Source organism: Mobula hypostoma, chromosome 19 (genome assembly GCF_963921235.1).
Source record: "Mobula hypostoma chromosome 19, sMobHyp1.1, whole genome shotgun sequence".
NCBI lineage: Eukaryota > Metazoa > Chordata > Chondrichthyes > Myliobatiformes > Myliobatidae > Mobula > Mobula hypostoma.
Genome location: NC_086115.1, coordinates 6,400,802 through 6,424,387, shown reverse-complemented (window position 1 = coordinate 6,424,387; position 23,586 = coordinate 6,400,802). Strand labels below are relative to the sequence as shown.

Genomic DNA, 23,586 nt, shown 5'->3' with positions numbered 1-23,586 from the left:
GAAAAGCTCAGGAGGGAATATTCACACATCTTCCGTGGAAAGAGAAACAACACTTTAGTTGTGAAATTCTTCATTATAACAAAGAGGAAGAGAGAGAGATAAACACATAAATACAAAAACAGAAATGTTGGAAGGTCTAAATAGAGTGGACGTGGAGAAGATGTTTCCAACTGTGAGAACAAAAGGACAACCCTTTAGAACAGAGATGGTCATAGACTACTACAGCATAAACAGGTCCTTCAGCCCATTTAGTAATCTGGCTAGTCCCATTGACCTGCACCTGGACTGCAGCCCTCCATATCCTTTCCATTCATTCACCTATTCAAAGTTCTCTTAAATGTTTAAATCAAACCTGTATCCACCACTTCCACTGGCAGCTCATTGCACACTTCCACCACCTTCTGAGCAAAGAGGTTCCTCCTCATGTTCCCCTTAAACATTTCACCCTCAACTCATGACCTCTAGTTCTAGTCTCACCCAACCTCAGTAGAAAAAGGCTGCTTGCATTGACTGTATCTATATCCTTCATAATTTTGTTTTGCTTTTATCAAATCTCCCCTCATTCTTCTGGGCTCTAGGGAATAGAGTCCTAACCTATTCACCATTTCCTATAACTCAGGTCCTCAAATTCTAGCAAAAAAGTTGTAAGCAACACACATCAAAGTTGCTGGTGAATGCAACAGGCCAGGCAGCATCTCTAGGAAGAGGTACAGTCGACGTTTCGGGCCGAGACCCTTCGTCAGGACTAACTGAAGGAAGAGCTAGTAAGAGATTTGAAAGTGGGAGGGGGAGGGGGAGGGGGAGATGCAAAATGATAGGAGAAGACAGGAGGGGGAGGGATGGAGCCAAGAGCTGGACAGGTGATTGGCAAAAGGGATATGAGAGGATTGTGGGACAGGAGGCCCAGGGAGAAGGAAAAGGAGGAGGGGTAAAAAAAAACCCAGAGGATGGGCAAGGGGTATAGTCAGAGGGACAGAGGGAGAAAAAGGAGAGAGAGAGAAAGAAAAATAATGTGTGTATATAAATAAATAACAGATGAGGTACGGGGAGAGGTGGGGCATTAGCGGAAGTTTGAGAAGTCAATGTTCATGCCATTAGGTTGGAGGCTACCCAGACGGAATATAAGGTGTTGTTCCTCCAACCTAAGTGTGGCTTCATCTTGACAGTAGAGGAGGCCGTGGATAGACATGTCAGAATGGGAATGGGACGTGGAATTAAAATGTGTGGCCACTGGGAGATCCTGCTTCCTCTGGCGGACAGAGCGTAGGTGTTCAGCGAAATGATCTCCCAATCTGCGTCGGGTCTCGCCAATATATAGAAGGCCACATCGGGAGCACCGGACGCAGTATATCACCCCAGCCGACTCACAGGTGAAGTGTCGCCTCACCTGGAAGGACTGTCTGGGGCCCTGAGTGGTGGTAAGGGAGGAAGCGTAAGGGCATGTGTAGCACTTGTTCCGCTTACACGGATATGTGCCAGGAGGGAGATCAGTGGGGAGGGATGGGGAGGATGAATGGACAAGGGAGTCGCGTAGGGACCGATCCCTGCGGAAAGTGGGGGGGGGGGAGGGAAAGATGTGCTTAGTGGTGGGATCCCGTTGGAGGTGGCGGAAGTTACGGAGAATAATATGTTGGACCCGGAGGCTGGTGGGGTGATAGGTGAGGACCAGGGGAACCCTATTCCTAGTGTTCCTAGTGGGGTGGCGGGAGGATGGAGTGAGAGCAGATGTGCGTGAAATGGGAGAGATGCATTTGAGAGCAGAATTGATGGTGGAGGAGGGGAAGCCCCTTTCTTTAAAAAAGGAGGACATCTCTCTCATCCTGGAATGAAAAGCCTCATCCTGAGAGCAGATGCGGCGGAGACGGAGGAACTGCGAGAAGGGGATGGCATTTTTGCAAGAGACAGGGTGAGAAGAGGAATAGTCCAGATAGCTGTGAGAGTCAGTATGCTTATAGTAGACATATAGAAAAAAGTTGTAACTTCTCTCTGCACTCCTTCAATCTTATTGCCATCTTTCCTGTAGGCAGGTGACCAAAACGGTGCACAATATTCCAAATTAGACCCCACCAATGTCTTATACTTGCCGGCCAGTGGTGTAGTGGCATCAGACTTCAAGGTGAACGGTCTCAAGTTCAAATCCGGCCAACTCCTAACACGCTTTCCATCAGTGCTGGGATGAGCATCGAGCTAGCAACTCAGCCTCATAAAAAAGTCAAATACTAAGGAACTGGCAAAAAAATGCCACCCAATGTGCCACAAAACATGGAAAGGAACAACAACAACATCTTCAACGTAACATCCCAACTCGGTGCGATAAAAAACAGTAACAACTCCTGTACACAACATTTCATTTTATGGAGAAAATGTGCCAAAATTTCTTCATGACCCTATCCTCCTGTGATGTCACTTTCAAGGAACCACATTCACAGAACCCTCTGTTCGACTTCACCCCTTCACCTATCACTCACCAAGCAAGACCTACCCTGGTTGGACCTCTCAAAGTGCAACACCTCACACTAGTCTACACTAAATTCCATCTGCCATTTATCAGCCTATTTTGTCAACTGGTCCAGATCCCACTGCAAGCTTTAATTGTCTTATTCGCTGGCCACTACACCCCAATCTTGGTGTCATCTGCAAATCAGCTGACCCAGATTGCTGATATAGATGGCAAATGACAACACACTGAGCACTAATCCCGACAGCACACCACTAGTTACAGGCCTCCAATCAGAGAGGCAACCATCTACTCCCCCCTCCTTGGCTTCTCCTGCAAATCCAATGTCTAATCCAACTTGCTACCTCATCTTGAATGCCTAGTGTCTGAACCTTCTTGACCAGCTTCTCATGTGAGACCTTGTTAATGGCCTTGCTAAAGTCCATGTAGACAATATCCACTGCCTTGGCTTCATCACCATTCCTGGCAACTTTCTCGAAAAGCACTGTAAAATTAGTTAGACACAATGTACCACACACAAAACCATGCCAGCTATTACTAATCAGTCCTTGTCCATTCAAATACTAGTATATCTAGTCCTTTAGAGCACCTTCCAATAACTTACCCACTACTGATTTCAGGCTCACTGGCTTATAATTTCCTGGTTTATTCTTAGAGCTTTTCTTAAACAATGGAACATTAGCTACCACCCATCGATGGTTAAATATGTTTTAAATATCTCTGCTCAGGCCTCTGCAATTTCTGCATTTGTCTCTCACAGGGTCCAAGGCAATACCTTGCCAGGCCTTGGGGATTTATCCACTTTAATTTGCTTCAAGACAGCAGAAACCTCTTCCTCTGTACCTGTGTACAGTCCATGACCTCACTACTGTTTTGCATCACTTCTATAGACCCTGTGTCCACTTACAGAGTAAATACACATATAAAACATCCGTTTAGGGTCTTCATCTCTTTCAGCTCCATGCATAGATGACCATTTTGATCACCAGAGTACTAATATAGTCCCTTGATATTTTTTGTTCTTAATATATCTGTAGAAGCTCCCAGGATTCTCCTTCACCTTATCTGCTAGAGAAACCTAATGTCTTTTAGCCCTCCTGATTTCTTTAAGTGTTCTCTTGCATTTCTTATACTCAAGTACCTCATTTGTTCTTTCCTGTGTGAAAGGCAAAAGTTCCCTAAACCTGTTACCCTGAACTTTTATATTGACAGGAACATATAAACTCTGTACTCTCAAAATTTCACTTTTGAAGGGCTCCAAATTATGATGTACACCTTTGCCAAAAAACAACTGGTCCTAATCCACACTTGCCAGATCCTTTCTGATACCATCAAAATTGTCCTTTCTCCAATTTAGAATCTCATTCCGAGGACCAGACCTATCTCATTCCATAATTACCCTGAAACTATTGGTATTATAATCACTGGATGTGAAGTGTTCCCCTACACAAACTTCAGTCACCTGCCCTATTTCATTCCTAATAGGAGGCCTAATATCGCACTCTCTCTAGTTGGGACCTTCATGTTCTGATTAAAGAAATTTTTCTGAACACATTTGACAAACTCTATTCCACTCAGCCCTTTTATAGTATGGGAATCCCAGTCAATATATAGAAAGTTAAAATCACCCATTATCAAACCTTACGTTTCTTGCTATGGTCTCCAATTTCTCTACAAATTTGCTCCTTTAAATCCTGCAGACTGTTGGGTGATGTATATAATATAATCGCATTAATATGGTGGTTCCTTTCTTATTCCTCAGTTGCACCCATATAGCCGCAGTAGACAAGCTCTCCAGGCTGTCTTGTCCGAGCATGCCATGACGTTTTCCCTGAATGGAAATGCCACCCCTTTAATCCCTCCTGCTCTACGAGGTCTAAAACAATGGAACCCTGGAACACTAAGCTGCCAGTCCTATCCTTCCTGCAACTAAGGGTATGTCCACACTATGCTGGATAATTTTGAAAACGAAGCTTTTTCTCTTCGTTTTGCCCCCCCGTCCACACTGAAACGGCGTTTTCAGCCCCCGAAAACGGAGATTTTCGAAAACACTCTCCAGAGTGAATAAATCTGAAAACGCTTAATATCCGGCGTAGTGTGTACGGGGTAACCAGAGAGATTTAAAAACGTTGTCATGACAACACCACAACAATGCTTTTTTCTGCTTCTGCTTGGTACTGCGCAAGCTGTTATAACGCGCAGTCGGTGTGAACGGCGTGAGAGTTAAATTGTAAAGTGAGCTTTTTTGACTATTTAAAAACGCTGTCATGACGTGCCGGAACAGATGTTTGTTGTTTTCTTGAACGCCACCACCTAACAATTTCAGAACAGACGGACTAGACTGAAGCCAGAAGGGTTAGAAGTGTACTCACCAAATACTTTGACCCATAGCTTACTGAATAAATAAGTATACTCAATTCGCCCTGTTTTCTGTCCTTGCTTGTATGAAGGTAGTTTGCCTATTTATGCAAGTACTTCTCTGACAATAGATGTGTAACAGCCTAATGTAACATTGTATGGCAATACAAGATAACGCTGATGCAGACGTTTTATACACTTCACAAGGTCTTTATTAATGCAACAGAGTTAGTCAGTTTTTCAATGTTTGTCGTCAGCCGGGTCATACTGTCCGTGAACTCCCGTCGGTTGCCTCCATACGCCCCAGTATTTGTTTTTTTTAAAGTTTTAAGTCCTCCTGCGCGAGAGCCAAGAGCAATTCCTTTTAAATTTTTCTACTCTGTAACTGGACAAACGCGCACTAAGTATACCGATTCCTCTTCGCTTGGTTTGTGTGTGTCCTGCGCATGCCCAGTAGAGGAGATTCGCCCAAATATCCGTCTAATGTGGACGGAGATATTTTGAAAAACGCTTAGTGTGGACGCCTGTCGTTTTTACTTGAAACCAGCGCTTTCAAAATTATCCAGCGTAGTGTGGACGTAGCCTAAACGTCTCACCAATGGCTACAATGTGGTAATTCCACGTGCTGACCATGCCCTAATCCTCATCCTCTTTTCCGGAATTTGCACTGAAATATACTGTACATGACTCAGAACATTAGACCCTCCATGCTCAACCTTTCGATTCCTGACTTTGTAGCAGACTTTACAATACCTTTCCTCATAGCCATTTCACTATCTGCTCAGTTGCTCTGGTTCCCATCCCCCCGCAATACTAGTTTAAACCCCCCACCTCGTGCAGCACTAGGGAACCTTCACGCAAGGATATTATAAACATGAGAAAGTCTGCTAATGCTGAAAATCCAAAGCAACACACACCAAATGCTGGAGGAACTCAGCAGGTCAGGCAGCATCTATGGAAATGAGCAGTAGACATTTTGTGCCCAGACCCTTCTTCAGGATATTAGTTTCTCTCCAATTCAGGCAGAAACTGTCCCATCCGGACAGGTCCCACCTTTCCTGGAAGACAGTCTAATGATCCAAAAATCTGAAACCCTCCCTCCTGCACCAACTCCTTAGCCATATGTTAACTGTATGATCTTCCTAGAAAACCTATAGCACAATGCAGGTCCTTCAGCCCACAAAGCTGTGCCGAACATCTCCTTACCTTAGAACTATCTAGGCTTACCCATAGTCCTCTATTTTTCTGAGCTCCATGTACCTGTCCAGGAATCTCTTAAAAGACCTTATCGTATCTGCCTCCACTACCACCACTGGCAGCCTATTCCACTCACTCACCACTCTCTGCGTAAAAAACTTACCCCTGACATCTCCTCGGTACCTACTTCCAAGCACCTTAAAAATATACCCTCTCGCGCTAGTCATTTCAGCCCTGGGAAAAAGCCTCTGACTATCCACACGATCAATGCCTCTTATTATCTTGTACACCTCTATCAGGTCACCTGTCATTCTCCGTCACTCCAAGGAGAAAAGGCCGAGTTCACTCAACCTATTCTCATAAGGCATGCTCCCCAATCCAGGCAACATCCTTGTAAATCTCCTCTGCACCCTTGCTATGGTTTCCACGTCCTTCCTGTAATGAGGTGACCAGAATTGAGCACAATACTCCAAGTGGGGTCTGACCAGGGTCCTATATAGCTGCAACATTACCTCTCGGCTCTTAAACTCAGTCCCATGATTGATGAAGGCCAATGCACTGTATGCCTTCTTAACCACAGAGTCAACCGCACAGCAGCTTTGAGTGTCCTATGGACTCGGATCCCAAGATCCCCCTGATCCTCTACACTGCCAAGAGTCTTACCATTAATGCTATATTCTGCCATCATATTTGACCTACCAAAATGAACCACCTCACATTTATCTGGGTTGAACTCCATCTGCCACTTCTCAGCCCAGTTTTGTATCCTATCAATATCCCGTTTAACCTCTGACAGCCCTCCACACTATCCACAACACCCCCAACCTCTGTGCCATCAGCAAATTTACTAACCAATCCCTCCACTTCCTCATCCAGGTCATTTATAAAAATCACGAAGAGTAAGGGTCCCAGAACAGATCCCTGAGGCACACCACTGGTCACCGACCCCCATGCAGAATATGACCCATCTACAAGCGCTCTTTGCCTTCTGTGGGCAAGCCAGTTCTGGATCCACAAAGCAATGTCTCCTTGGATCCCATGCCTCCTTACTTTCTCAATAAGCCTTGCATGGGGTACCTTATCAAATGCCTTGTTAAAATCCATATACACTACATCTACAGCTCTACCTTCATCAATGTGTTTAGTCACATCCTCAAAAAATTCAATCAGGCTTGAAAGGCACAACCTGCCTTTGACAAAGCCATGCTGACTATTCCTAATCATATTGTGCCTCTCCAAATGTTCATAAATCCTGCCTCTCAGGATCTTCTCCATCAACTCACCAACGACTGAAGTAAGACTCACTGGCCTATAATTTCCTGGGCTATCTCTACTCCCTTTCTTGAATAAGGGAGCAACATCCATAACCCCACAATCCTCCGGAACCTCTCCCGTCCTCACTGATGATGCAAAGATCATCACCAGAGGCTCAGCAATCTCCTTCCTCGCTTCCCACAGTAGCCTGGGGTACATCCCGTCCGGTCCTGGTGACTTATCCAACTTGATGCTTTCCAAAAGCTCCAGGCCATTCTCTTCCTTAATATCTACATACTCAAGCTTTTCAGTCCACTGTAAGTGATCCCTACAATCATCAAGATCTTTTTCCATAGTGAATACTGAAGCAAAGTAGTCATTAAGTACCTCTATCTCCTCCAGTTCCATACACACTTTTCCACTGTCACACTTGATTGGTCCTATTCTCTCACATCTTATCCTCTTGCTCTTCACATACTTGTAGAATGCCTTGGGGTTTTCCTTAATCCTGTCTGCCAAGGCCTTCTCATCAATCTTGATATTGTAACCTTGGAAGTCCTGACCTAACTCCCTGAAATCTCTTGGCAGTACTTTGTTACTCTTCCAACCCATGACATCGGTACCGTTGTGGACCACAGCCCCTCCCACTTAAGAATGCTGTGGACTCGATCCGAGATGTCCCCAACACTGGCACCCAGGAGGCAACCGTCTGGGAATCTTGTCTTGGACACAGAACCTCCTGCCTCTTCCCCTAACCAATGAATCCCCTTTCACTACAGCTCGTCTCTTCTCCCCCTTCTCTTCTGAGCCACAAAAACCTGACTGCTATGGCTTTCCTTTGCTTGATCTGAGGAGAAGGAATTCCTTTAGCCCGAGGATGGTGAATCTCTGAAACTCATTGTCATGGATAGCTATGGTGGCCAAGTCCTCAAAAGGTAGTGGATTCAGCCCAGCATATTATGGGCAAAACCCTCCCAACCACTGAGCATGTCTACATGAAACATTACCATAGAAAAGCAGCATCCATCATCAAAGATCCTCACCACCCAGGCCCATCAGGTAAAAGGTACAAGTGCATCAGGACTCGCACCACTGGGTTCAAGAACAGTTATTCCCCTCAACTGTCAGGCTCTTGAACAAAACAGGATAACTATACTCATTCTATTTCTGATGTTCCCACAACCGATGGTCTCACTTTAAGGACTCTATCTTATTATTTCATGCTTGTTATTTATTGCTATTTATTTATATTTGCATTTGCACAGTTTGTTGGTCATTGATCCTGTTTACAGTTACTGTTCTATAGATTTACTAAGTATGCCTGCAGGAAATAGAATTTCAAGGTTGTATGTGGTGACATGTATGTACTCTGATAATAAATTTTATTTAGAACTTTGAACAGGGTGGATGAGGAAAGTTCAACTTCTTGGTCAGTGTAATGTGTTGCTGATGTTGTATAGTCTATTTTACGTTGGATAGACTAAATCTGTGAAAAAAGGAAAATAAAAAAAGGCAGGCAAAAATAGCTGTTTCTCATTTAAACAGAAAGAACGGGACAGTTATCTAAAATTGGAGCACTGCATATTGGTTCTGCATTGGCGAAACCCAACACAGAGTGGGTGAGCACATGTTCAGTCCTTAGTAATGCCCCCATCACATTGTTAGATTGTGATGGTTGTTAACACAAATGACACATTTCACTGTATATTTCAATGCACTTGTGATAAATAAATGAATCTAAATCTGAGTGCCCTGGAGCTCCCAGTAACCTGCCATTTTAATTCATCGCCCCACCCCACTCCCACTCTGACCTCTGTCTGTAGTCTCCTACACTGTTACAGTGAGACCCAACACAAGCTTGAGGAACAAAATCTCACCTTCAGCCTGAGCACATTACAACCTACAGGATTAAATGTTGAATTAACCTTAAATTAATTTTTTTCTGCTCAGACACTTACCCCCTACCACCTGTTCAGTATCAACATCCTAAACTGTTCCTCGTTCACCACATCCATCCCTCTGTCCTTGTGAACCCTCACCCTTTGCCTAACCTTTTCCTCCCTAAAGTCCCTGACTTTATTTTTGACTTCCAAATCTGTATTATCTTCCTCACACTCTGTATGTAATCTTTCCTACAAGGTTCCCATCCCTGACCACAGCTAACAAACACCTCTAGACACTCTTGTTGTGAGCCCCTCCAGTCCTAATGAAGGGTCTTGGCCTGAAACATTGACTCTTTATTCCTGTCGGTAGATGCTACCTAACCTGCTGAGCTCCTCCAGCATTTTGTGTGTTTAACACTTAAATATAAAATTATTTGTGATATGCGATTATAGATTTTGCCTCCACTTTGCAGTGCTTGATATGACTAGCAACAACTCCTCGTCTAAAATGTCCTTACACTAAACTCTCTGGAACTAACCTTAATCTGTTCCACATTTGCCTATCCAATCTTAATCCTGTCACTCCTTCATTCTCGTTTTTGAATATTCAATACTTCAGCATCTCATTGAGTGCTGAATCAGAATTCTAATCCCACTACTCCATGTACTTTCCATCACAATGATCCATCTATTTGCATCTCCATTTCACTTGCCTCTACTTCAATATAACCACTGTTTATAGGGATAATGAATCAGCCAATATTGAATAATGGAGCAGACTCGGTGGGCAGAATGGGTCTAATTCTGCTCCTATGTCTTGTGGTCTTTACGTTCAAGTATTTTTCAACTCTAATGTAGTTTATTCTCTTGGCTGTCCATATAATGAGCTCATTCTAAATCCTCCATCTCCATCTGGTCATTAACATTCTTCTCCAAGGATCATCAATTTGTCATGGTGGAGAGGCTTGTGAGTTTCTAAGATCCTGAGAATGATGCTGTCTGGAATTTAGCTCCATAGGGTGACCACTGAGGTAAGGTCAAGGGGGAAGTTCCAGACAAAGAGCAATTCAACCAAGACTTCAACAGTGGGGCTTGGAGAAGATAATGACATATCATAAAGACAGTGAAGGTGAAGGAAGGCTGTAGCAGTGACACCTTGTATTCCAAACCACTGGATCCAGACCCTAAACTGTCAAGTACTGTGCATCAGCCTCTCCAGATTAAATAAAGTCACATACAGGCATTCTCCAGTAAGGACTCAACCTCAACATCGCAGATTAAATCCTGTGGTGATCAGCAAGACGCGGAATATGTTGATGCTGAATCAGACTATACAACCACCTAAAGATTCACCAAAAGACATCATCAACTCAACTCAAGTGATTGCGCAACTACTAAATTAATATTCACTGATCTATTACTTCTATCCTTGTTGAATGATACTGCTCTTGGCTTTCCATTGGGTTGGATTTTCATTCCTATGTTTACATTCTTTCATGATCTCAGTCCACCTTCTAGTTATAACCTCTTACATATATACAACAATTTCTCTAACCCTGGCATCTCCGATGATTCCTTGTTCTAGTCATATCTTCAATCACCTCAACACCATGCTCTTAATTACTTCCTTAAATCCCTCTACCAAACTCTACGGCTTTCTTTAAAGCATTTCTAACTGATCAAGCTTCAGTCCTCTCTTTCTAATATCACTTTCTTTGACATTGGCATTTTGTTTTGTATGATCACACACCAAAAGTCTGTAGGTGTTGAAAATCCAGTGCAACACATCAAAAATGCTGGAAGAACTCAGCAGGTCAGGCAGCGTCTATGGAGGGGAATAAGCAGCCAAAATGTTACAATACTCTTCATCAGGACTGAGAAGGAAGGGAGAAGAAGCCAGAATAAGCAGGTGGTGAAGTGGTGATGGTGGTGGGGGGGGGAGGGGAAGGAGTACAAACTGGCAGATGACAGATGAGACCATGTAAGGAGGAAGGTGATTGAGTGGGGGAGGGGAGGGAGAGAATAAAGAGAGAAGCTGGGAGGTGAGGTCGTCATGCACCTAGATACTTTTGTTTCTGATGGAAGTGTTATATTAATATAAATTATTGTTAGTAGTCAAGAATCTTAGTACTCCTTTACGCTGATTTTATTCCTTTGTCTTTGCTAATTATTCAATTACATTGCTGATGCAATGCCTTCAACTACATAATTACGCATTCTGTGCAATTTTACATATTTTCTGTCTAATCTCCCTTTTCAAGGTCAGCTACTACACCTGTATTATCATTTGTGAAACTGATTCCATGGGGAACCCACTAGACATTGAACTGTAAAGTAAAATACAGTTCTTTTAAACTTCTATCTTATAATGGATTCATATGCAATGGTTTTAGGTCAATCTCATAAATTCAATATCACTTGACCAATAAGATATCTGCGCTAGATTTGACTTTGAAGTCACATGATTAAAAACTGATTACTTCATTAAACTATTAAAATAATAGAATGAACACATTTTAATCAACATTCATCATTTCATATCTATTCACTCTCCCTCATTATCCTATGCAAATACCATGACCATTTCAAGGACATAAAATTTAAGTATCAGTCTTGATCTATAATACTTCATTTGTGATTTTCAGGTTGAACTTATGGTTTTATTACAGTCATTCAATGAGCATTAAACAGCTCAATAGTTTTAATACAAAAAGAAACTACAAATACAATTTATAAAATGATCAATTGAAAATTACAAACCTACCAATCAGTATCTGCAGAAAGAAAAATTACATGTTGACAAGAAATTTATCTATTTAGATAAATTTAACTTTAGAAAAAATAAATTTAGATAAAATAACAGCTTTATTTGCTGTTTACAAAATATATTCTAAATGTGCTCAAGTTTGTAAGAATTGATTCACTGGTTAATAACTATAACAGTTGCATTACTTGTTTAAGTATAATCATTATGAAAGAAAACCTTGACTCTTTCTCCAAACTACTATATTTTAGGTCATTTTGAAACTAAATCATTCATTGTCTAGAACATGCCCTGCTCTACCACTCAATATGATCATGGCTGATTTATGCTGGCCTCAACTTCTCGTCTGCGTCTGTTTCCACCAATTCTTCATTTCCCAATTATTCAAAAGATATAGGAGCAGAATTAGGCCATTTGGCCCATTGAGTCTGCTCTGCCATGTCACCATGGCTGATCCATTGCTCTCTCAGCCCCAATCTCCTGCTTTCTCCCAGTATTCTTTCACGCCCTCATTAATCAAGAATCTATCAACCTCTGCCTTAAATACACCGAATGACTTGGTGTCCACAACTGCCTGCAGCAATGAAGTCCACAGACTCTACCTCCTCTTTAAAATGTCCAGAGTTTCACCAACATCAGTGAGCATGAATTCTTATGCACTTCACTTTTAAATCATCAACCCATTATCCTTTCCAGTTTTTCCAAGTCTATTAATATAGATTACACCTAGATAAATATGAACATTATGAAAAATTAAACCAGTTTAACTTTGTTTTTAAATACAGATACATATTCAAAATAACTTTCAAAATATATATTAACAGGACAAACAAAGATGTGGAAGCCAAAACAAAGAAGCTGGCTATTCATTGCATTGGAAGACTCACCTCCAATAGTCATATAACTCTGTGATCGGCTGATTGGTTTCCTTGGCTTGCTGAGAGCCATCAGCACAGCAGTTTTAGGGGAGTCCAAAAATTCATCAGCGGAATCTCCTGTGGAGTAAGTTCTTGATCTGATATGAGTTTCCTTAAAATTATCTGACCTAATGGCTGTTTCCTTCAAGAGTACTGTGTGGCCAAGTGTCATGCTTCTTTCCCTGACAGTCCTTTGGTCATCTGAAACATCAATATTTGAGGAGGGAGACAGCTGGAGGTCTGTCTGTATAGCAGACTCTATAGTTTCCAGACGATTATATTGTAGAGATTTGGAGTCCTCTGTGGAAATACATACATCTACCATGTCAGTTGAGCTGTGGGTAGTTGGGAGGAAGACCTGTAAAGAATCACTCATGGAGCTCAAAGGTGTCCCAGATGAATGAGATGAAGTGGAAGAATTTGTGTCTGAGCCAAAACGCTGGGAATGATTATTTGTCACTGAAAAAAACAAAATGGCACTACAATTTAGGATTAGGAATAGTCATCTGGAAGACTCAAGGTCGTATATAACACAACGATGAATCTGAAGGAAAGTTTTAATGACTTATCTTCAAGGCTTCTCCCTCACAATGCTAGCAACATATTTAACTGTCTACATGATCAGCCAGTTCACAACAAAAGCATATAAATTTAATGAAGATAAATGTACGGATTGTCTGGAATCTGACGGAAGGACCATTTTGATTGGCCAGAAAATGAAGGCAAGGGTATAGAAGAGGATCGTGCAAGTGGGGGGGAAGGAGAATGACACATACAGATAGAGAGCTGTTCATCACACGATTAATTTGACACTTGTAAGTGATGGAAAAGGTATGAGACATCGGGAGACTACAGAGCTTTCCTACCAGCTCTTGCTGCTACAGTATTTGTGTGACTGGGTCCCAGTTCTGGCTTCATGGTGAAACAAAGTGTAATTAAGTAGCCAAAGATTGTGATGCCTTTCTATGAAAGGAAATTTAAGTGAACTACTTCATAACTTCAATTCAGACAGCTGATATCCTAACAGCTGCTTTGTCTTGACACAAAGGCAGCATTTGACTGATAGAGGCATTAAGAACTCCTAGCAAAATTAAGGTCAACGAGGATCAGGATAAAAATGCTTTGTTGTTTAGTCAAACAAATTACAATTCTTTTTTAGTCATCTCGACACAGGATATAATTGCAGTGTCAGGCCAGTGATATAGACTCAACAAATTTCAATTGCTTCATCACTCCTGTCCATCATCATGAACCTGTAAGTGGGAACCAGTATCTCAAATAAAGCAGCTAAAAGGGCTGGGGGACATGGGAGCAACATGTTAAGCACAGATGGAACTCCATGCATCAGGCAATATCAATGGAAGGAAGTGGAGAGTTGGCATATTGTATGCCAACTGTACTTCATCTGGGCAACTGTAACCTGTTGGATGGAGAGGTGTAATGACCATCCAACTCAAGTTAATACCCAGTGACAGAGAAAAAAGAGCAAGTTTATCCATGGTCTTCCTAATGACTGACTACATCGGAACAAATTAAGTAGGTGATCCAGGTCCTTCCAGTCCCAGGTGGGAAAGGAAATAGACTCTGGGAAAATTTAATTCCTTAAAAAGTTAAATGCTTTTTAAATTATGGAAAAAGGTCTAACATTTTGGAGCAGGGAAATTTAATTAGATGCCGATCATTTACAGTGCAAAACTAGTAACAATTTTTCCTTTAATACTTTATTCCAGGGAGAAAATACTGTATTTCAAAATTTTACTCCATATGGTGAAGAAATGTTGTGAAACCAAAAAAATAGTCTAGTTCTACACATGAGAAAATTGGACAGTAATGTTTATTCTGCATGGTACTTACATTTGGTCAGCCAGCTGTATTCTGCCAGCATTTCCTTGTATGCAGGATATCTGCCAACCTCCTGATGAAGACATGAAATGCATCAATCATTTCACCAACTGTATTTAGAAGAGAACTTAATCTGAGAAGCTGCTAAATAATAGATTCCCTGAAGCACTCTTCACAGGTGAAAAGCTAAATAGGGCACATTACATGACAACAGCACATAATGATGCATTAGAATTACCAACAACCTATTATTTCAGAATTTTTAATTGTGCAGAACATCCAAGATCATTCTTGCTGTCATTACAGTCACTTTGTTGGATTTATTAATGATTTGGTCTTAAATATACGGGGTATAATAAAGAAGCAGGAGCATGTTCCAAAGATTGTAGCTTATATTGATAAAGAATACTTTAAATAGCAGGAAGATCCAGTCTGATATGGATGAGCAGAGAGGTGGCAGATGGAATTTAATCCAGAAAAAATGTGAGATAGTAATGGAGATGCAGCAAGCCAAAGGAATACAATTTAATAGGAGGATGTTGAGAGTATGTGAATGTGTAGAGGAATAAGTGTTCTTGGAATGCATGTTCATAGATCTCTGGAGATAATCAAGTTGGGTCAATAGGTGATATTCAGGATGATTTCCTTTATTGATCAATCAATAAAGGTGTGAAATATGTGAACAGGCAAGTCATGCTGGAACTGCATCCACTGTCCAGACCACTTGGGCCAAATTTTGGCAGATGGGATGCCCACTGAGCATCCCAGTTGATGTGGATGAGCTGGGCCAAAGGGCATAATTCCATATTGTGAGACTTTATTATGAGTTTTGTTATGAGTTTTGCATACATTCTTGGTCACCTTGTTACAGAAAAAAACTCTCATGACCAGGGATCTAAATAACCCTTCTGGATGAGGCCAAGTTCATGTGCATATCTTCCAACTTTGAATACAGCATTCCGTGCTCCTGATGTGGCCTTCTCTACATCAGCGAGACCAAGCACAGTTGAGGCATCCAAATTGGAGTGTACCTGTGCTCTGTAGTCAATGACCATCCTGACCTCCTGGTTGCACACCATTTCAAATTCCCTTCCCATTCCAACAATGACCTGTCCATTCTCAGCTTTACTCACTACCAGCGTGATGTCCAATACAAACTAGAGGAACAACACCTCACACTCCACCTGGGCAATCTATTATTCAATAGTGTAAGCACTGAATTTTCCAGTTTCAGGTAGCTCTTACCTCCTGTATTTCTACAACCCCAACTCTTCCCTTCAGCCACCCATCTGATTTGATCAATAGTTGTAATCCCATTTTGTCCCCTTTTCCATACCCTCTCATTAGCCCCCATGACACCCATTTTCATTCCCCTCTCGCTCCTCATTCTACCCAACAGATAAACACCCACACATTTTACCCATCAGATTAACACCACCCTCCAAACCCCTCCATCTGATTTCACTTGCTCTTCACCTCTCCCCAAATGACTTATCATTATCACCTTTCTTATTTATCAGATTCCACCATTGGTACCATTTGTGTTACTGCTGATCACCTGTCTACCTGTCTCCACCTTCCCCTTTTATCCCCTGCTTCCACCTCACTTCGTCTCCTAGCTCTGCCCTCATCATTACCTGGCTTCATTTTCTCATTTATCGCTCACCTCTCCCCCCACCCCCAATCTACCAATCACCTACTGGCCTGTCTCAACACTTCCCCTCTTCTCTTTACATCGGCTAACTCCAATCAGTCCTGATGTAAGGTCTCCACCCAAAATGTTGAAAATTCCATCTACCAAGCCTCCCCACCACTACCTTCTTCCTCCGATGCTGTTTAACCCATTGAGTTGCTCCAGCAGGTTCTTTTTGTGGTATAGCTGCATATCACATGATTTTTGAGATACTTCAAGCAAATATTCTTCTTCCTCCTTCCTTCTCAGTACTGAAGATGGGTCTCGGCCTGAAACTGTTTATTCATTTCCATTGATGTTGCCTGACCTGCTGATTTCCTTCAGCATTTTGTGTGTGCTATTCTGGATTTCCAGCATCTGCAGACTTTCTCGTGTTTATAACATTCAGAGTCTTTAGGACAGATAGTAAACCCATAACTCCCAACTACTACTCCCACCCCTACTACCCCTTGAATGTACCATGTGATATTTGTTCCAGTATTAACAGCAACAGCCTGCATGATATTCCTAGGTGCTGTTCTTGGGAGATGCATCACTTTTCAGCATTAGATCAGATATTCACAGCACTTGGGAACTTGATTTAGGTTTAATAGTGATTTTTGAAAAACATAGCAGAAAAATGAAGACGGGGCAAATGGATCAAGCAGATGAGAATTCTGTTTTAAAAGAGAACAGGTGTGGTCTCAACTCCTCCATGGACAGTCCCAAGCCCAAGTTACAAAAGGAGCAGAGCTGTGCATGGGGGCTAGAAATGCCAACAGAAGCTCCAAAGACCTCATCCCTGGGAGGGTGAAGGATCTTTGCCTAGAAGATGTAAGAAGTTGTGTGGTGAAAGCGGAAGCCACAGGGCTGATTAACCTTCGGCGCAGGACAAAGGACACTGGCGAGCTGCTGTCGGCAACCTATACCCCAATAGGGGTATGGTTCCTATAGTTCCAAAGAATTCAATACAACAAGGCTTTCTCACTCCTGTAATCATCAACCACCTATCCATTCCCTTCTGCTTTAATCCCATCTCATTTAATCACTCAGTTTTCCTTGGAAAAGCTATCTCCTGCCCTTTCATCTCCAGCCATATCTTTGCTGATTCTTCATGAATGGTGACTCTTCATGAATCTAAGTAAATTTAATCAAGCATCCCGAATTTGAAGTGTAACTTTTGTTTTCGATGGTGATCAAGAAAAACAATATGCAAACATACAAATTTCACAGTAACGTTTATGATTTCATAGTTCATAATGAAAGTTTCTAAATTATAATATTCCATCTATAAACTATGATGTCGGTAGTGGTTACTGATTATAGTTTATTGGCATTAATAGAGAATCTGACTGACCCAGAACCAGTATATTTTCACTCCACTATATTGATATTTGTACATTATAAAAACTAAATTAAAATACGCAATGATATGAACAGTTTTGATATTGGTAAAAACAATACACTGTCAAGCTCTGCATGTGATGCAATGCAGTTTTCATGATTTTAGTAGTTTAAGAGGCTGTACAGATTCTGGCTTTGAGTGAAACCGATGGCCATAAGAATCTCCAAGAATATTAACCACAATCCTCCTACTTCTATCTTTAATAATGGCAAGGGAATAATCTACTCTCAGTAGATCACAACTGAGTATATTTACAAGCTTTTCATGTTTTACAAATTTCCCAGCGGGTAAGAGAAGAACCTTTATCTACATTGTACAGTAGAATTTGTTGTGCAGGATGAGAATGTTTCCTCCAGAGGAGGGTCACTCCAGCCAACCAAGATTGCCGAGCCAGTAAAACTGCTGACCCACGCCGGATCAAATTTATCCATCTAAAACCCCACCAATTTTCCCCAGATATCCATCCCAGACATGGGACAATAAGGACCTTTAACAGTATCAGCAATCACTGACCAGGGTTCAATTCCCACTGCTGCTTGTAAGGAGTTTGTACCTTCTCCCCTTGACTGCACAGGGCTCCTCCAGGTAATCTGATTTCCTCCCACATTCCAGACGTATAGTTAGAGTTAGTGAGTTGTAGGCGTGTTAGGTTGGCGCCAGAAGCATGGTGACAATTGCAAGCTGCCCAATATAATCCTCATTGATTTGATACAACAATGCATTTTACTGTATGTCTCAATGTACATGTGACAAAAAAGCTCATCTTTATCTTCATCTTCTCCAGCCATATATAATACTTATGACAGATAGCTCCTATGGAAATTAATAAACAGCTGACGACTCGGGCTGAGAGCCTTCGTCAGAGCTGGAAAGGAAGGGCGAAGACATCAGAGCAGAAAGTCAGGGGGAGGAGGATAGCTAGAAGGTGATAGGTGAAACCAGGTGGGTAGGAAAGATAAAGGGTGGGAGAGGAAGGAATCTGATAGGAGAGGAGAGTGACCTTAGGAGAAAGGGAAGAAGGAGGGTACCCTGAGGAAGGTGAATGCTGGTGAGAAGAGGTAAAAGGCCAGAGTGGGGAGTAGAAGAAAAGGGGAGTGAGAGGGATTTCTTTTTTTAAACGATAAAGAGGAATCAATTTTCATGCCATCAAATTGGCGGCTACCCAGATTGAATATAGAGTGTTGCTCCTCCACCCTGAGGGTGGCCTTGTCTTCCCCCTTCCTTTCCAGTTCTAAAGAAGGGATTTAGCCTGAAATCCTGTGTGTTTATTTACTTCAATGGATGCTGCCTAACTTGCTGAGTTCTTCCAGCACCATGTGTGTTCCTTTGGATTTCCAGCATCGGCAGGATTTCTTGTGTTTATGATGCTTATAATCTCTGATCACTGTCAGCATTGCTCCCCGACATTGAGGGCATCTTCAAAAGGTGCCACTTCAAAAAGCAGCATCCATCATTAAGGAGCAGGACATGCTCCCCTCTTACTAATACCATCAGAAAGGAGGTACACCAGCCTGAAGACAAACATCCAGCATTTCAGGAATAGCTTCTTCCCCTCCACCATCAGATTTCTAAATGGACAATGAATCAGAATCAGGTTTAATATCACTGGCATAAGTTGTGAAATTTGTTGCAATGTGGCAGCCATACATAACAAAAACTACAATAAGATATTAAATATATAAATTAAATAAGCAGTGTAAAAAAAGAAAAATATGTAAGTAGTGTACATGGGTTCATTGTTCATTCAGAAATCTGACAGCAGAGGGGAAAAAGCTGTTCCTGAAACATTTAGTGTGTGTCATCATCTTCTTGTACTTCCTCTTGATGGTGGCAATGAGAAGAGAGCATGTTGTCTTCGAATGGGATCCTGAATGTACCAACCATGAACCCTACCTCATTATTTTTTGCTCTCTTTTTGCACTACTTATTTAATTTTACTTTGATTCCAACCTCAAGTTTCCCTCGAACCTCTCCGATCACAATTGTTTTGAGTAAAACCTCTAACCTCTGGCTATGTGATCACCTCCAAATATGATTTCCAACTACTTCCATATGTGCTCTAATCTTAATCCTCCCCACCATAATCACTATCTTGATGACTGCTCCCTTGCTATAAGCTTATCATCCTCTGACCTGGGTATCAACCTAGAACTTGATCCTTAGTCCCTCCTCTCCTCCATCTGGTGGGGACAATTTCTCTCCTAAAATGATATTCCCTTCCTCCCCCAACCACAAGCTTAACAATTGTCTTCTCCTAAGTAAAAGATCTTCATCCATCACAATTATACCTCCCTCAGATTTCTTTTTCTTTACTGTATCCCTGTCTTGTCTCAGTTGGCTATCCAATTTGTCAGTAGTTTGTTCACCAAGTGCCAGACGGAAAATTTAAAAGAAATTAAAAAGCATCCTGTTGTTAAGTTCCACAAGACATTCAAAAAACCCAAACTTCCTTGTTCCCTGTTCAGAAGTCCTCATTCTCTCTCGATCCAACTTCCTGTGAATGTGAGGGCCAACATTATCATTCCATTTGGAAGAAATTCAATACAGACTTTCAACAGTTTCCAGACTTCTTGTATTTAATTTACCATCTGTTATTCTCACTGAAACATCATCAGATGAAAGTACTGTCAATTGCTCTGTTTTCAAGAGTATAATTACCTTCAGCAATACAGTAACAGCAAAATGATATAGCTGTTTTGATTCGTGAAAGAATGTATTCATTTAGTTATTTGGCATATAATGTCAAGGCATTTATCATTTCAGTACAAATCATGCCCTTAAACAGGAGATTATCAATACCTTTTTTAAAAGCAGCTAATTATCAACTTGTGTACAAACAAATCAGTTTAATGCCTCATTATCTGCTAAATACTGGCATTTAGCCAATGTGTTTGCCATTTGCCAGATTCCAATAATTTTATGACAATGGATTTTTTTCATGTGAATCTACTTACAATATATTTTTTAAAACAGTAATAGTAAACCTAAGATGAAGATTACTATAAAGTATGTATTTTAGAAAGGTAAAATCCAATTTTACCTGAAGATATTATGGTGAAAGATTTTACTTACCTTTATTGTTAACATAATGTGTGTGTAACTCTTCAGAATCTCTACTGCTTTGCTATGGGTGATTCTCTCAAAGCTTATTCCATTGGCTGCTAGGATTTGGTCTCCAACTTTAATGCCATTCTGCTCGGCTAGTCCATCAGGATCAATTCTGCCATTAAATAATTATATTTAATCAAAAGGGTTTCAGTGAAACAAACACAAGCAATTAGAACAACTCTGATGCTAGTTTTGTTTCCCAAACTCCTGATGAGGTAGGGTGGCTGTATGAAATCTCTGTCAGGAAAGCAGTAATGAATCATCATCAAGTATCATCAAGCAAAATGTCAGGATTGTGACAGTGATCCTTTAGTTGTTTCCACATACAAGGGGCATCAGGTGTGGACCAACAACTTTAGTTCTGTACTCCATGATCTATTTTCCTTGCACTTCTCTGTAGATCATCACCTTGTTGTGGTGGAGAGGTTTGCGAGTTCCACAGCTCCTGAGAGCAATGCTGTCTAAAACTTAGCTCCTGGCAGGTTCACCCAAAGCACTAAGATTAATGGGGAGGGTTCAGACAAAGAGTGATCCAACCAAGATCTCAACAGTGGAGCTGTTAATCACAATGGCAGTGAGGGAGGAAGGCTGCAGCAATGAAGGATCCCCAGTTGTCTTGCATGCCATGCCTGACCCCGATCTAGCAAGGATCATGTGGAGGCTGTCTGCGCATTGGACTCCCCGCATTAAACAAAGTCACACACAGGCGTTCTCCATTAGGGAATTACCCTTGGAAGAACATCGTACGCATCTCGAGTGATTACACTACTACTACTATACTCCTTGCTGCTCAGCTCATGCATAAATGACTCCTTGGCCAAGCTACTGAAAAGCCACCTGGTTCTCACGTAACACACTCTATGAAGAAGTTATTATCCAAGGAAAGGAATAGACTAAAATTAGTGCTAAATAAAATTATGTGCTTTTGTTAAAAAGCTATGCTTTAAAAGTGTAAACATCTCTTGACTTTTTAAAGTCATAACGAAGAAAAAAAATATAGGACAGGGTTGAAACTGGCAACCAACATAGAGTGAGGACAACTCCCACATGATTTGTTTCCCAATGAGTACAAATGAAATGAATTTGTGTAGCCCACTTTGCACCATGGCTCAGGGCCAACTTAATCCCAATAGCATCTGCAGAACATTGAAGCTGAAAGGATTTTGTTATGAATATAGTGATAAAATCTGCCTAGAAGCATAAAGTAACACCATTTTTTTTGACAAGCAAGCTTCACTGTAAACAGTATGTACAAAACCAGACACAATCTCTCTTCTTTTGAACAGCCAAGCGAATGATCATATTTACATCATCCACTCCAAACAAGAATTTCATGTGCATCTCTTAAATTAAAATTTTAACATGACTAGGTACAAAAAAAAAATCAGGTATTTCAGGTAACATGAATGAAAATGATTCTATTCAAAATACAATTGCTTGTGTCTCGGTATGAATACTGTCTGAAAACAGTATAGTTTTAAAAAGATGCACTTATTCAACACCTTTCATGGCCATGGTATTTTTCAAAAGGACATTATTCTAAAGGATTTTAAGGCTGATTAAATATATTTAAAGTATTTTTTTGAGTAAGTCAACATTTTACGTTTTTTTAAAATTTATTGAGATACAGTGCAGATTGGCCCTTCTGCCTCTTCGAACTGTGCCGCCCAGCAACCCCAATTCAACATTCCGGAATGAATTTATGTTACGTTAACTTTTCCTAGTTATCAGTATTAATACAATACTAATTTTTTTAACAAATGTTTAAGACACAAAAGGCCATTCAACCCATAGAAACTGTCACAGTATTCCCAAAAGTTCCATTCCCCAATTATTTCTCTGTAATCTCTGCTCTCTCATCCCTAATTTTGCTGCCACCTACCTGTGCTGCAGGTAATGTACAGTAAACAGCTGATCAACAAACTGGCACAACTTTGGAACACATGAGGAGACTCCAGTATCTGGGGCAGGGGTTCCCAATCTCTTAACGCCATGGACCTCTACCATTAATCCAGGGGTCCATGGACACCAGGTTGTGAACTCCTGATGTAGGGGGAAACTCAGGTATTCACGGGACGAATGTGCAGGTTCTTTGCAAGGTTGGGATAGAATCCCAGTCACCTGAGCTTTGAGGCACTAGAATCATCTGTTGAAATCACTGTGTATCAATAGAATTTTTTGGTAATTAAATAAAGATAGATTGTAACCTTGTCAACCTAGTATTTATCAGTATTTTGCTTGATGTTATTCAACTAAAAGAAAGGGATCAGGTAATTTTTTTTTAAACATACATACCCAGCAAAATTAGCATGGCAATTAACTTTATATACAACTTGGAAAGAAGCTGTACCTTACCTGGATACGTATATTCCCAAGCCAAATTCCTTTCCACCTCTAATATTAAAACCAAGGCACTCATCATCTGAACTGGTGTAAAGATGGATAATCCTTCTGGCTCCATCCTCAGATACAGTGTCTGAAGAACTTTGACTTTTCTCTGCTATTATCCTCCTTGTTGCTGTATCAACCCTAATGGTTTAAAGCACAGAAGGATTTCTCAATGAACAACTGACAACACCTTATAAGCAGTACATGAAATGAACCAACTTGTGGTAATAAGCATCATAACTCTAACAGAAATCACTTGGAAATTACAAAGGAACACACATTCCTGTCTAAGTATTTCTTGATGACAATTATCTGCCATACCAGCTGCTTTCCTATCGTA

At 41.1% G+C, this 23,586-nt stretch overlaps 1 protein-coding gene across 1 annotated transcript in view; it reads right to left on the bottom strand.

Moving 5' to 3' along the window:
* pdzd7a (PDZ domain containing 7a) overlaps window positions 1-23,586 on the bottom strand; it is a 120,976-nt gene that overhangs the window by 75,748 nt on the left and 21,642 nt on the right. Inside the window, exons 5-8 of the mRNA XM_063071255.1 lie at window positions 23,214-23,387; window positions 20,823-20,970; window positions 14,686-14,746; window positions 12,802-13,290 (exon numbers count right to left, since the gene is read on the bottom strand). Coding sequence (XP_062927325.1) covers window positions 12,802-13,290; window positions 14,686-14,746; window positions 20,823-20,970; window positions 23,214-23,387 — 872 coding nt within the window. The remainder of the gene's footprint in view (window positions 1-12,801; window positions 13,291-14,685; window positions 14,747-20,822; window positions 20,971-23,213; window positions 23,388-23,586) is intronic.